Raw genomic sequence first — 15,000 nt, forward strand, 5'->3', positions numbered from 1 at the left:
GTGTGTGTGTGTGTGTGTGTGTGTGTGTGTGTGTGTGTGTGTGTGTGTGCGTGTGCGTGTGCGTGTGCGTGTGTGCATGTGCATGGGTGTTTTGGCAGGCTATGTTGACACATTTAAATAGACACATTTAAAGCACTGGATCCCACCTTACTAGGTAGGGTCATAGCATGACATTAATGACAGAAATCCACCTACACCTCCTACAACCTACTATTAAACGTGCAGATTTCACTGAAGAACAAGGGGCACTCTAGATACAAGGACACTCACCTCTACAGATCTCTAACTTCACCTCAGGCAATGGAGAAGATCCTACTTGCTTTCTGGATTTAAGCACTGGGTTTACTGTAGCCTGGCTCAGCCTCGTTGCCTTGGTTTATCCTGAGTTTATCCTGAGTTATCCTGGTGTGTCGTCCTCAGATGCCTGCTGTCAGCCTCGGTGTGTCATCCTCCTCCGAACACAGAACACAGAACACTGCCTGCCGGGCGCCCGGGTCCTCAAAACAAGTGGAGGAGTGGAGAGAGGGAGAAGGGAGGGAGGGAGGAAGGGGGGAAGGGAGTATGGGGAGGGAGGGAGAAAGGGAGGGTTGGGGAGTTAGGGGGGGACAGAGGGGGAGAAAGAGAGGGCTAGAAGGGAAAAAAATAGAAGAAGAAGGGAGGGAATAAAAGGAGGGCCATAGATCAAGACCTAAATGGATGAAAGGAAGAAGAACAAGAGGGCGAAACAGAAGGGGGGGACCAGAGGAGAAAGAGAGAGAGAGAGAGATGTAATACTGTAGTTCTACCAGGATTTAACAGAACAAACTGTTCATATAAAGTTTTGGTAGATTTCATCTCCTCTAAAAGCGTTAGACAGATGTGAATGTTTTTATCTCCATGATGTGATCACAGTTTACCCTCAGGGCACAAACTGTGTTTGATTGATTGCTGTGAAAATAACAATACAAGTGGCTTTTCAACAGGTCGTTTTAATATTTTCTACATGGAAAGAAGACAAAAAAGTCAAAATGCTGTCAAAGAAAAATACCGTTCATGCTGCTACATGTTCCTTAATTATACTTTACATAAAGCGGTCACTGAGAATATGTTTACATATCAAACTACTGAGCGTACGCATGCGTGCACAGTATGGTATGGTTATACGTTATACGTCCATAGTGATACCCTACTGATACCCCCCTCCAACCTCCCCTCCCCACATACACACACACACACACACACACACACACTCACACACACACACACACACGCACACACACTAAGACAGAACAGAATGGAACAACACACACACACACACACACACACACATTTACTCTTAAAGAATCAGCTGCTCATCACTAGTTCCTGGATGTGATGACAGCCTTAACCCCCATAATGGACATAGCTGTCAGACACACTCAATTGCTCTGTGATTTATGCCATTCAAATCCCTCCACTCTGAAGATTTAACAGAGGGATGATTGACAGGTTAATGCTGAGGGCAAAATAAGACAAGAAAAGGGTATAAAATGAATGTATAAAATGGATTTGATAGCAGGCACGTCATAGATAGTGTGACTGGTTGTTCTTGTACACATCACTAGTGATAATGGTTCATAATGGTTTCATAATTGTTATATTCCATATACATTAATTCCTTCTGAGCACTCCTGGGAACCACTGAGGAGAAACTCCACTGAGAGAGGTGTTCAGCTCCCACAGCCAAACAGAGATTTGAGGGTTAGGGTGCAGGAAAGACAATGAAAACATTGTAAAACATCTGCCCACCGCAGCAAATTTACTCCAGATAGCCTGTTTTGTTTGGTGTGTGTAATTCAAAACAGGAATTCGTTGCACAAGGCCTGTTGCTTGAGAGATTACTGGGTGTTGTTTTCTTGGTGATTCACATTTCATTTTTACTGGTGTTGAGTGATATATGTTTATCGCAAATTGTGTTACTCAGACACAGACGCAAGTAATTCACGAGGGGATGCCTTTCATGTGGGCACACACACACACGTGCACGCATGCACGCTCACATACACACACACACACACACACACACACACACACACACACACACACACATACCGATCCCATAACTAATTTAGGTCTGTTTGAATAGAGTGTGGATTAGCTGGAGACCTCCCTCATACTTCTAGCTTTTAGACATGGCAGCAGAGAGCAGAGATCAACAAACACATTGTTTGTCCCCCTGGGAGTCCTTTATTCCCAGCTAGAGGCTTTGACTGGGTGATAAAAATCCCACAGAATCAATGTCATTATAGTTGATCGTGATGGATTTATTAAATGGGGGATTTAATAGGGTGGATTTATTACATGCCTGAAAGAAAGGAACTACAGGGAGATGGTGATGGGAGGAGGTCCAGTAGGTTTATACATATTGTTAAGCCTCCCTCCCACTTGCTTGTTCCTCTCTCATAAGGGGTTAGGGGTTCTTACTTTAGTGTGTGTGTGTGTGTGTGTGTGTGTGTGTGTGTGTGTGTGTGTGTGTGTGTGTGTGTGTGTGTGTGTGTGTGTGTGTGTGTCTGTGTGTGTGTGTGTGTGTCTGTGTGCCGGAGAGAGAGATTCTGCCAAGTATCCATCTGCTGTGGAGACAAGAACATGCAGGGTCGCAGTTTCCGTTTGAAAGAATTTCCCAGCCCTTTGGACATAGTTCTGATGCAGTAGTGTAAACAAACACTTCTTTTATCAGCCAGAGAAACGCAGAGAGGAGACGTCCAAGAGGGCACATCTGACAAAAGGGGTGTGATTAAACTGGATTTAGACATGCACTGTCCATGGGTCAGAAAAATATGCCATGCACTTAACCATTAATGTGAGACCACAAAGAGGTTGAGAAGATTCCCCCAAAAGGAATGTTATCAAGAGATATCATTTATTTTCATCAATAATCATTGGACACAGCCACAGGACATAGTGTTGTTTCCTTTTTTGGGGGATAAATAAAGTAAATATTTCTTTCAAAAGCACCTGTTTGAATAGCTAGCTACAATATGATACACCTTTCTGACAGTATTGCCAGAGGTTTTTGAAACTATTACTACCAAATGTCCACTAGATGTCCCCATTGTCCTATGAGCTTGAACGTTCTGACCATAGACTTAGAATGAGTACTTATTCATTATAATTCTCTCGTTCTAATCACCATCTGAGGGAGGCCAAGTGAGTGAGATTAGACCTTCAAACAATGTGTGTTTATGTGCAGTGCAGTCTGAGTACATCACACTTCTCTGGTACAAAGGGAACTCATTAGACAGGATTCACTACCAAAAGTGATTTCCTGTTTTGGAGTACATCCCATTTATTGTTAAATACATTTCATTATTGGCCACCATTTATATATGAGACAGAACAATTGTTTTTACAGATTACAGAAGGACGCATACCTTCAGGGAGGAAAATGTGGATTCAGATAACCAACTGATAAAAAAAGAACAACAACAGATACATGTTTAGTTTAATAGATGACTAAAGCCTCAATTTAAGACTTAATTTACATGTATGGCATTTAGCAGACGCCTTTATCCAAAGCGACTTACAACAAATACATTTGTTTAGTAAGTGAATCATCTATCCATCAGTCATCATAAGATAAAGTAATCAATGCTCAGACCAGGGGCCATTTTTATTAACAGGAGAGAAACTTGTACAGGGGGGTAGTGGCGGTGAAGAGGTCTTAATCTGCCATACATCACATAGCTGATTTAAAGAAACTGTGTGGGGCCAAACCTCAATGGGATTGTGATCGGTAGACAGTCAACAGCCAAGGTAAGCAGAACAGAGTGTACTACATCCATCCATCTGGCATGGGAGGATGAAAGACTATTAACTTGATCCACAGCATCAGCTTGTGCGCCGTTATGACAGCATATTGTTTTGATAGAGGGAGAGCTTGTAGCATGCATACCCTCTATTGACTGGATTAAGCTACATCACATTGGCAGGTTTAGAGCCAGCTGTGGTTAGTTACACAGTGCTCCAATGTGCAGTCAATGATGTCGTATGCCTGCCTGCACTAGAGTATTTAATCTTAAAGGGCTTTGCCAGTATTTCTGAATCTTGGGTCAATGGATTAGTTTCCACAACCAGAGTACAGTACAACAACGTGTGGTTGTGTGTTTGTTGAGGTGGGTTCTCTGCTACAGAGAATAAGTAATTATTTAGTTATTAGTAGTTATCAAGATCCAACATGTGTTTTACTCTCATAAAGGTATAGAAGTCTTATTAGGCCTAATCATAATTACGGCGTCGGCCCTAATTTACTTATTTTTGAAAGACTTAAATCACTGATAGTTGCAGAAAAGAAGCACGTGTATTAGCATCATCATGTGGGCCCATAGAACAGCAATCATCTCTATTGCAAATTTCTGGCGTTGTATCGTCTTCCACCAGGCAGAATTATTTTCTCTATTTTGTTCTCGTCCACTTCTGCTCGGCGCATTGTAAAACACGTGCACCTCGGATTACGCAACCCAAACAACAACAGCGGTGCCATGTGAGCGGTTCCAAGCAGCTTTCAGGGATTGGTCCATATGTGACCAATCAAAATATTCTTAAGGGCTTTTCAGGCTCTTCGGATACGTGGGCGTGGCCTTTAGTGAAAAGCAATGTGTCCGACATCTACATATCTACTGTATAGTAAACCCATGTGTTGTTATTTGCACCATTTCTACATTTCTTGAATGGTGTGAAATAATATTATGGTATATATTTCACAGTGACTAATGTATTTTTACTCAGTGTATGTTGAGCATTTTGTGGGATTGTAGCTACATGAAGTTTCTCTGAATAGTTTCCATCCTGTGATGAAGTCCCTCTCTCTCTCTCTCTCTCTCTCTCTCTCTCTCTCTCTCTCTCTCTCTCTCTCTCAGTCTCTCTCTCACACACACACTCACACACACACACACACTCAAAACATACAGTCAACTGTCAGATGTAAAAAGTATAATACAAAACAAGTCAGTGAGAAACTGGATGAACATTTACATATTTACAGGGGGCATATAGGCAAGCTATATTTCAGCAGCATACACTGTTCAACTTAGAACACATAGGGTGTCACTGGATGTTTCCTTCTCTTCTGGACAAAGCCATGGGTATATGCAAGTGATGTGTCTATCCTAGATATGTCCCTTTAGATAATGTGAACAAAGGAAAAGGAGATGGGGCTGAATCATCCTCCTTCCCCTTTCGCATTCTCTGTTAAAACTATCCAGAAACATTATCATTACAAGCAAAATATCTAACAAACCCCTCCCCAAAATAACACAACAACAACTGCCAAATAAAATACTGATTAGAGAAATAGCCAGTGCCCCAGACCAAATATTTACACTGGCTTTCACATTACAGTAACAAGACTGAATATTTTCGGCCAATTAATTTTTGTCTTTTCTGGTTTTATATTGAATAATCCTGTATATTTTGTAGTTTTTGTTGTTGTTGAATTGCTCCAGACATGTAGCTGTGCCAGTGGATTAGTTTGAGTGCAGGACAACAGAACTAATCTCTGATGTAACGCTTCTGTCTGTCTGCGTCTGTCTGTCCGTCTGTCTGAGTGTGTGTGTGTGTGTGTGTGTGTGTGTGTGTGTCTGTGTGTGTGTGTGTGTGTGTGTGTGTGTGTGTGTGTGTGTGTGTGTGTGTGTGTGTGTGTGTGTGTGTGCGTGAGTGTGTGTGTCTGGCTCTGAATCATCCCTGCCAATTGTTTTCTGTTGGCCTGTTGATTCCGCCTGCCTGACCTAGCCTCACATTCGGCACAGTCACTGCACTTGGCAGGGTCAACAGTAATCCCTCAGCCAATGTAACGGGGTAGAACAGGTTCTAGGATCAGTCCAAGTCCTAGAGGGGAACAATGCAAGACCAACCTTAGATCAGTTTAAGACTACTTTATTTTTTGTCTGTGAGGAGTGGTGTTACTAAACCCAGGCAACTGTACTCACTGACATACCTATATGCTTAGGGTAGCTGATACAGGTTGTGGGGGGTTTTTCCACGTGATTGTGATGCTTATCATTCCACAGATTCTCAATTGTGCCTTTCATTCTTTGAGGGTGGAAAGAGAACCACATCTACCCCATATAAATATTCAGGCGTGGATAATGTGAATAATGCTCTGTCCTATTTTCTTTTTTGATAGTCAAGTGGCAAGTGGTGTTCACTGACATGACTAATATAAGTATTGATAGAGTTGTTTATATATTGAAACAGTATCACATGCAGTCTAGTCAGTCTTGTTACAAAGTAACCGTTTTTTAATGACCAATCCCCACCCCTTTTCTATGACCTGCTCACGGTTGCTAGGGGAAGTGATGTCACAGGCGTATGACAGCTCTCCTCCTTCACACTCAGTGGATGAAAATGTTATAGTGGAGTCGACGACAATTTCGAAAGGGAAGTGCACATCAAAATCCGTCTCCATCCTCCTCACTTTATGAAAGGATTACTATGAAAACAACAAGAACATAATCTGCACATTCTAAGGTTTCGGGCAATATCGATATCGTGGCACTTCGAAGATCATAAAGATAGAAAAGGGATGGTGAAAGTTGGATCGTTACAGAAGGAACTGAATCTTCTTCTGGGATCCGGGGGGAGGGGGTAGTGTGAATAAAGGGGTTGTAAACCAGTTTAGTAAGGTGAAATATTTGGTGGTTAGGTAACAAAAAGAGCAAAAACGTCAGGGTGGATTTCTCCTACAAATTCTGAAGGTAGCTGTAGAAATAACGTTGGACAATGGAGTTGAGAGTGGGGAACAGATACAGGCTGGGCAGAAAAATTGGAAGTGGATCTTTTGGAGACATCTATTTGGGTGAGTAAAATATAATATTTGGTAACCAAAAAAACTCACTTATGCGCAATGTCGCCCGTTATAAGGGCTATGACGTTAACGCCACTAACCTGCTATTTAGCTAACCAGCTAGTACTGTATCTAACCTTGCTAGCTATAGAAGATACATACAGCGGCAGAAGGCCAGTTGTCAGACAAATAGCTACCTATCTCTATATATCTTTTCATGATGGAGATCACTCGGCCTCCATGTATTCCTGCTCTATTTCATTCAACTGACTGGAGGTAATAGGTAACTAGCCTACTAGCTAGCTAGTTATTCTTCTCAGCAGTCCTTGTCAACAACAACTAGTTTAGCTCGCTAGTCTGGTCATCACCACCAGCTTGTCAGTGTACTGAAGCCTAACAAAGCTAGCTAGCTGTTACCCTCAGTCAGTAGAATGAAGTAGCTAGTAACTGTAGCTAATCCCTTTACCACAACAGGCTCATAATGTGGCAATGTCAAGTGTGCCAGGATCGAATTCAGACTGAGGAATTGGCCCCTCATCAGACACCATTCAGAGTTGATTTTGTACAGTTGCTGCTGTGTAAGCTGGCTAGCAAGGTTGTGTTGTCTTTTTGCATTGGAAACTTACATCATATTTTATAGTGAGTAAGGCAGCCCAGGCAGGATGATGAAGGATTGTGGAAATAGGCAGAGTTCAGACAAACTCAGTCACCCTAAATGCAGTTGTTTGCCAGTCCTGCCAGCTGTCAGTTAATTTAAGGGCTGTGGGGCAGTAGCTTGCCAGCTACACTGCTCTGTCCTTCAGGCAGTGACAGTCACCCATATGTTTAAGATGAGGCGTAGTGGACTAGTTTCCCGTAGACATTGTTCCCCAGTGTTCCCCTGTCTTCTATGAGTGTTGTAGCTTCTCTCTGACTAGGTTCTAGCCGTTTCAGCCGTCATTTCAGGTTTGGTTTGATGTTCTTGATGGTCCACCTTCAGCATAACTGTCGCAACAGTAGAACCACAGAACTTGTGTGGTTTGTTGGCATGTTTGTTGTGTGTGTTCAAAGACTGGGCCCTCCTGTTTTGTTTGTTTTTTTCCTGGTTTTGAGTCATCAGTCAGTTGTCAACTGAAATTCTGTTGTGATATGTTATCACCCCCCAGGGATGAGCTCACGAGCCTCTGTCAAATGGATGAAGCGTTCCGTTTACGGACACGTCAGTTTGAATCTTGTCATTTTGAACAAAATGAAACCGTGAAGTATGGAGTATTTTCCTCGCGCCTATTCAGATGGCCTGGACTTTGAAAGTGTTGGTTGTCTACTAGGCCTATCTAGGTTCAGTCCAAAGCCCTACTGCCCTGTGAGTATGAACAGGACATCTAGGCCTAGCTGCTGTTTCACAGTGTTTGACAGGACTCTCATTCTTGGCACTGCTCTTGCACATGGCAGTTAGTTGTGCATAAAGGCAGAAAGAGCTTATTGTTCATGTTGATGACATCAGCGATGTGACCAACAGTCATGTCATTGTTTCACATGCAGTCTGTGGGTATCTAAATATGGAAAACTCAGATGTCTATCTTGGATGTTCTTCAGGTTATACCCCACACTACTCCAGTGTGGCCAGGCTGTAGCTAGCTGTCACCCCATCCCTTTGTCACAGTTGTGGAGTGAATGAGTGGGCCTAAATGGTTGTTCTCAGTCATTTGTGCTGGGATGATTCTATGGTAAGGCTTGGATCTTGACACTGACATGACACTGTTTAAACTAAGGGACAGGTCACTCTTAAACTGTCAAGTGAGGTGTTTGTTTTTGTGCCTCCAGGTTTGCAGAAACTGGTCTTGCCCTAATAGCAAATAAGACGGTTTTTGTGTTCTGCCTTGCAAACATGGCTGTCGAGTTTCAAATCAGCTATTGCAGGTCTACATCTAAGAAGAGACTTGTGTGTTACCTAACCACCTTCTCAGAAAATGTTGAATTGGATTAGAATTGACTCAATCCTCCTGCTGGGTTGAGGAGGGGATGTTTTGAAGGAGCTGTCAATAGAGGACATGTGGTTTTGATAAGGCCAGTCACCACGCCCCTGCTCCCCAGGGTCCCCCTCTGACCAGAGACTGAAGTCCTCCTATTCAGTGCCTGGATGTTTTTCTTCTTGGAAATCTTTGCTGAATGATATATTACGACAAGTTGCCTAATACTATAGGCTGTCTCTTCATCAATCTAGCACCAACATGTTATGTTTTTACTTTGCAATTTGGTTGAACAACACAGAGATGATGTATTGTGATCCATTTGACGCTACCTCATGGAACACCAATGGTTCAACTGTGAAATCTGGCTTGATTTTATTCTTGCTCAGATTGGTCCTGTGTCCTCGTTGCCTGTCCATTTAGGCATTCGGAGGATAAGCCGACATTTGCTTATTGCTAGGGTTTGGCAGTCCATGTTTTGGACGTCCATACCTTTGATTAACAGCCAGAGAGAGACAACAAGGCTAAGCGTTTTTCGCAAGTGCATGACTTTCTGTCCATTGTGATGGGACAGAATTTTGGTTGAGTCCGGGGGTATTTTTTGCCCCCACCCTCCGACCAGGTCAGCTGTGTATCCGGGGGGAGGGAGCACACAGGTGTGTGTGTGTGTGTGTGTGTGTGGACTCATCATATGATGCACACCCATGGCACAGTGGGAAAGGGAAGCTCCAGTCAGCCATAATTCCCCCCACTCTGCACTTGTGTGGACTAATGCGCACGCCTTTATGTAACCACACATATGATTCATCCAACATGTTTATGTTTGTGTGTTGGATGGAGGTGTTAAGTGCTTTCCAGGAGATGACATGGCTCGTCTGTACGACTGACTCTCTCTTTTCTACCTGTCAAGTATGTGGGATTTGTTTTGATTTGAAAACATGAAATTAATGTTTGGTATTCGAAGTCCACCTGCTCTCTGCTTTGGTGAAAGCACCAATCGTACAATTCGCAGAAGCTCCTTTACACTTTTAGTTCTGTGTGTGGGGAGGGGGGTTTGCAAGCTGTCCAAAGCAGCGTGCTCATGTCCTGAAATAATGGGTCCAGAGGTGCCTTTTTCTGTTGAAACTGTTGAAGCTGGGACTTATGTAACTAACACCGTGGCCTCTTCCTCAAACGTGACCCATCCTGTATTACTGGGTTCTAGTTCCTCTGTGGGCCTCTATAGCTGTGGTAGTGAAGGTTTGGATTCATGTGGTGTTTTCACTGCTGCTGGGCAGGGATGGGCCCAGGCTCGCTCGCTGTTCTGTTCCAACGGCAGTTGGAAGGGAACGTAATATAATCACATTCCTATCGCGCATACCGGCAGTCCAACAATCAGGAGCAAACTTAGTCAAGTTAGTTTCCCTGGCGTATGTTTTTCAGTTACCCTAACTTGAGCATATGCAGCATACGCAGCATCACTGTAGCCAAAGTCATGTTTGTTGTTGTCAATGGAAGGAAATTCAAGACGCAGGTCTACAAGTTTTACTCATTGAAGGAAATGCCCCAGGCTGTATTTTCAATCAACTTTTCTAAAAGCAGTCTTTTCTTTTGTCTCCCATAGGCACGGATATCTCAGTGGGCGAGGAGGTGGCCATCAAGCTGGAATGTGTGAAGACGAAGCACCCACAGCTCCACATCGAGAGCAAGATCTACAAGATGATGCAAGGAGGAGGTGAGGCACAGGGGGTCCATGGATCACCCTCACCCACCCCCTTCCCCTCTCTTCTCTCCTTTTCTTCTCTCCTGTCGTCGTCCCCCCCCCCGCTCTCTCTCTCTCTCCTCTCCTCTCCTTTGCTCTCCTCTCTCCTCCGTCCCCCGTGTTAATGTGGTGTTCACATGGCTGGGCAGGCAGTGATCCACATGACTCACCCCAGCCCAGCCTGAGAGACTGGAACATTTCATCAGCTCACAGCCAGAGACTGCACTCACGTGGGACAGGCCTCACACTCAACTGGAATTCATGTTGCACTAACACGATTGGCTGAAAATGAACTCTGGAAGGTTTAAACTTATTTGTCAGGATTAGGTTAAAGTCATTTGCGGGTGATGTTATTAAACTTGGGATGGTTTTAAACACACTTGGGATGCTCTTGACATAATGTGTCAATTCCTTCTTTGGTATTCAATCATGTGGGCGAGCTAGATTTTCCCTGTTTGTATTATTATTAGAGAACCCATATTTGATACGTTTTTTTTTTGTGTTTGTGGGTCACATGCATGCGTATGTGTGCGTCGTTGGAAATAAAAAAATCGGAGGAAGGGCTCACTGTAATGCACGGAATGGAATGAGGAACGGTATCAAACACGTGCGTTTGATACCACTCCCCATTCCGTTCCGTGCATCACAGTGAGCCCGTCCTCTGCAGTAGCCGCAGTAGCTGTCTGTAAGGCCGTTGTGATAACGTTGTGGTGTGTGACGTCTCTCCTCTTGTCTCTCTACAGTGGGCATCCCAACCATAAAGTGGTGTGGTGCCGAGGGGGACTACAACGTCATGGTGATGGAGTTACTGGGACCAAGCCTGGAGGACCTCTTCAACTTCTGCTCCCGCAAGTTCAGCCTGAAGACCGTGCTGCTGCTGGCTGACCAGATGGTGAGTGAGAGCCACAGCAGGGCTCTGACCTTGACCAGTTGCACTTGGCTTCATCAGTGTGGTTATAACAGTAGTTCTTTGGTGTTTATCGTAGTGCTGTTTGATGTTTTCATAATGGTCCTTGGTTTAGGACTCAGAGTGTGCTGCCGTTTGATTCATGTCTTTTATTTGGGATTTGAAAATAAACACGCAGCATAAGATGTATCCGATCCCAGAGTATAGCACGTGAAAGCTTTGCAAAACAAAACGTGCTTTTGATTTGGTCCTCACGTGTCAATAGTCTGAATAGCTCTGTGTAACCCACCCCTCTTCTCTCTCCAGATCAGCAGGATTGAGTACATCCACTCCAAGAACTTCATCCACAGGGACGTGAAGCCTGACAACTTCCTCATGGGCCTGGGCAAGAAGGGCAACCTGGTCTACATCATCGACTTTGGCCTGGCCAAGAAGTACCGCGACGCCCGCACACACCAGCACATCCCCTACCGCGAGAACAAGAACCTGACTGGCACTGCCCGCTACGCCTCCATCAACACACACCTGGGAATAGGTGAGACACACCCACACACACACCTGTTTTCACGTTTCAGTGACCAGGGCTCACCTGTAAAACAGATGTTTTTTCTGAATGTGACCACCAAGATAAGATAAGCAATGAATTGAATGATATACAATTATTTAGTTTTTTATAGCAAATACACATTTTTTCAGTTTGTTACAATGTTCTCCTTCTCCCCTCCCTCCTCCATCAATCTCTCCTCTCCTCCCTCTCTCCTCTCCCTCTACAGAGCAGTCTAGGCGTGATGACCTGGAGTCTCTGGGCTACGTCCTCATGTACTTCAACCTGGGCTCTCTGCCCTGGCAGGGGCTCAAGGCCGCCACCAAGAGGCAGAAGTATGAACGCATCAGTGAGAAGAAGATGTCCACCCCCATCGAGGTGCTCTGCAAGGGATACCCTTGTAAGTAGTGGACATTTGAGGTCTTGATTTGTGGAATTTCTCCATTGTTTGTAGTCCTGGTTGTAGTCCTCTAATGTCCTCATCGGTTGTAGTCCTCTAATGTGCATCTTTGACCTCAACTCTGATTCTCTGGTTGTGATATTTTGAGTTTTAATTTCTCTAATTTCTCTCTCGTAGCTGAGTTCGCGACGTACCTCAACTTCTGCCGTTCGCTGCGGTTCGATGACAAGCCAGACTACTCCTACTTGAGACAGCTCTTCAGAAACCTGTTCCACAGACAAGGATTCTCCTACGACTACGTGTTTGACTGGAACATGCTCAAGTTTGTGAGTGTAGTTATATAGCTGACCTAAAATAGAATTCTGTCTGTTCTTTGGTCATCTCTCTCTAACCCATATTCCTCTCGTCTTCAGGGAGCCAATCGTGCGGCGGAGGAGGCTGAGAGGGAGCGGAGGGCCGGAGAGGATAGGCTGAGGCAGGGCAGGACACCTGGGGCCAGGGGAATCCCTGCCGCCTCAGGACGACCCAGAGGAACACAGGAAGGGGCACCACCTGCTCCCCTCACCCCTACCTCACACACAGGTGAGTCTCCTCCACAGCAAACCTGTAGGTGTTAAGATATGCTTCCTGTCCATTCTGTCTGGTGAATGACCATCGTCATGTCCAGGTAGCTGAGTGTTGATTAGTTCCCTCTCTCTCTACCATCTGTCCCCGTCCATCTGTCCCCTTGTAGCGAACACATCCCCGCGGCCGGTGTCTGGTATGGAGCGAGAGAGGAAAGTCAGCATGCGGCTGCACCGCGGCGCTCCCGTTAACGTGTCCTCCTCCGACCTGACGGGACGCCAGGACACCTCCCGCATGTCCACCTCACAGGTACAAGCCCGCCCCTCCCCCGGCTACCCCTCAATCATTCCCCTGCCACCTTCAAAGGATGACCTCCACCTGACCTCCTGATCTGATCCCATACGCACTCCCCGTCCTGACCCAGAGGAATACGCAAATAAACCAATAAACTTTTGTATCGCCAATGCTGAATCTGGAGTGCCTCTTCACTGTCTTTGGGCTTCATAGGCCTTATGTTAAACGACCATGAGTAGAGACGATTATGTCTGAACAGGTTTCATGGTGTGTGTTACTGTGCCTGAGAGAGTGGATGTCCTCCACTGAAACCCCCCCCAAGGCCTAAAGTCTTAAGATAGCTAATCCTTCACCAAGGGCTCAACATGGATGGGAGTGACCCAGCACCAAGGAGAAGAAGCAACTTGAGACTATTGACGATATTGTGATGCACACCTTGAAATAGCCATACTCCTTAGGGAGAGCCCTCTCTCATTAGGCAGGGGGAGAGCAGAGGGCGATGCTCTCGCTTAGAAGTGGGATTTGTAGTTTTTCTGCCACTCTCGGGGCGTTGGTCTGTGATAAGCATGCGATACAGATGCAGCTGTCTGAGTGTCCTCTCCTCACTTGACAAACGGCCTTCTCTCTCCCTCCCCCCAACCTCAGAATAGCATTCCCTTCGATCATCACGCCAAGTAGACGCTCGCCACGTTCTCGTTTGATGGCGACACCGGGTGAGTCCCGTTGGGTCCCTAAAGCACCACGGATGCACCACTCCAGTTCTACATGGTCTCCCAGACTCTCCCAGATTTGAACAGTGATGTCATAATGATCTAGATTCCTGAGGAAGTATATATTATTCTGCCCCGAGAGCCGACCTATATACTTCCAGATCTTCTATGACATCATCTGTCAAATTGTGCTTAATCTCATACTTGGGTACTTGTGAGTCAGTCACTAGTCAGCTGATGCTGCAGCCCTTGAGAATTGGAGTAGTGCATTCAAGCCTGGTCAGAAGACCTCCCTTCACCCCCGTGTGGAACCAGTCCTGTCGCTCAGCTGGGAGACCTCCTCAGCTCCTCCTACCTAGCCTGTGGCTTGTTGCTTGCACTGTTTGGTTGATGCCTGACATCCTCCAGCATGTAGCTTCATAAAGCCCTTTACCCCCTTGGTCCTCCCCACAGAGGGACTCGACCGTTCCTGTCTGTCTGTCTGTCTGTCTGTCTGTCTGTCTGTCTGTCTGTCTGTCTGTCTGTCTGTCTGTCTGTCTGTCTGTGTGTGTGTGTGTGTGTGTGTGTGTGTTTTTTCTCCAAACCCTGAAACTCCTTCCCCTGGCTTTTATGCTCAACGCTGCATGGTTTTCCTCTCCTGAAGTCCTCATTAAACCACACTGCTTGTCTTGGGTTAGAGTTTATCAACGGCATGGCATAAACACCTTTTAGCAAAGTTAAGCTAAGTTTTCACTCTGGTGTTAGTGACCGCTGCTGTCAGACAGACTAAGGTGGTGTCCTAACATTCACCATTGCTGTTTGCTTTCCTACCTCACTTTCCGTAGGCCTGAGTTTACGGCACAGACAGAAAGCTTGAGCAGGGCACTATTAATATATATATCGTTACGCCTTGTTGCATGACACGGTTTTGAACCATATCAGAGTCAGATGAAGGCATTATGAGGTGGAAATGCTGAAGGGAAGTTGACGGCCTGTTGCTTTCTTCTCACAGATGGTTTTATGGTCAGAGCGAAATATCAGTTGATAGAATACAGAGACACGTCGGAGACTGTAATGGTACAGAATATTGATATTAGTATTGGTGGTTGGATG

The 15,000-nt window shown here is 45.2% G+C and overlaps 2 protein-coding genes across 4 annotated transcripts in view; one reads left to right on the forward strand and one right to left on the reverse strand.

Annotated features, from left to right (window-relative positions):
* Window positions 1-344, reverse strand: part of c1qtnf1 (C1q and TNF related 1) — a 10,022-nt gene extending 9,678 nt beyond the window's left edge. The window contains exon 1 of the mRNA XM_083688126.1: window positions 271-344. The gene's annotated coding sequence lies outside the window, so the exon portion shown is untranslated. The remainder of the gene's footprint in view (window positions 1-270) is intronic.
* A 6,039-nt stretch (window positions 345-6,383) lies between these two features.
* csnk1db (casein kinase 1, delta b) overlaps window positions 6,384-15,000 on the forward strand; it is a 10,882-nt gene continuing 2,265 nt past the window's right edge. The window contains exons 1-9 of one of the 3 annotated variants that reach the window (XM_083687229.1): window positions 6,385-6,811; window positions 10,352-10,462; window positions 11,233-11,381; window positions 11,703-11,931; window positions 12,170-12,340; window positions 12,518-12,666; window positions 12,754-12,922; window positions 13,074-13,213; window positions 13,844-13,911. In XM_083687229.1, the coding sequence (XP_083543355.1) occupies window positions 6,736-6,811; window positions 10,352-10,462; window positions 11,233-11,381; window positions 11,703-11,931; window positions 12,170-12,340; window positions 12,518-12,666; window positions 12,754-12,922; window positions 13,074-13,213; window positions 13,844-13,876 (1,227 nt within the window). In that variant the 5' untranslated portion in view covers window positions 6,385-6,735 and the 3' untranslated portion in view covers window positions 13,877-13,911. Of the gene's footprint in view, window positions 6,812-10,351; window positions 10,463-11,232; window positions 11,382-11,702; window positions 11,932-12,169; window positions 12,341-12,517; window positions 12,667-12,753; window positions 12,923-13,073; window positions 13,214-13,843; window positions 13,912-15,000 lie in introns of all 3 variants that reach the window. The other 2 variants (XM_083687228.1, XM_083687230.1) reach the window with 2 other exon arrangements.

This window comes from Argentina silus, assembly GCF_951799395.1.
Source record: "Argentina silus genome assembly, chromosome: 16".
Taxonomy (NCBI): domain Eukaryota; kingdom Metazoa; phylum Chordata; class Actinopteri; order Argentiniformes; family Argentinidae; genus Argentina; species Argentina silus.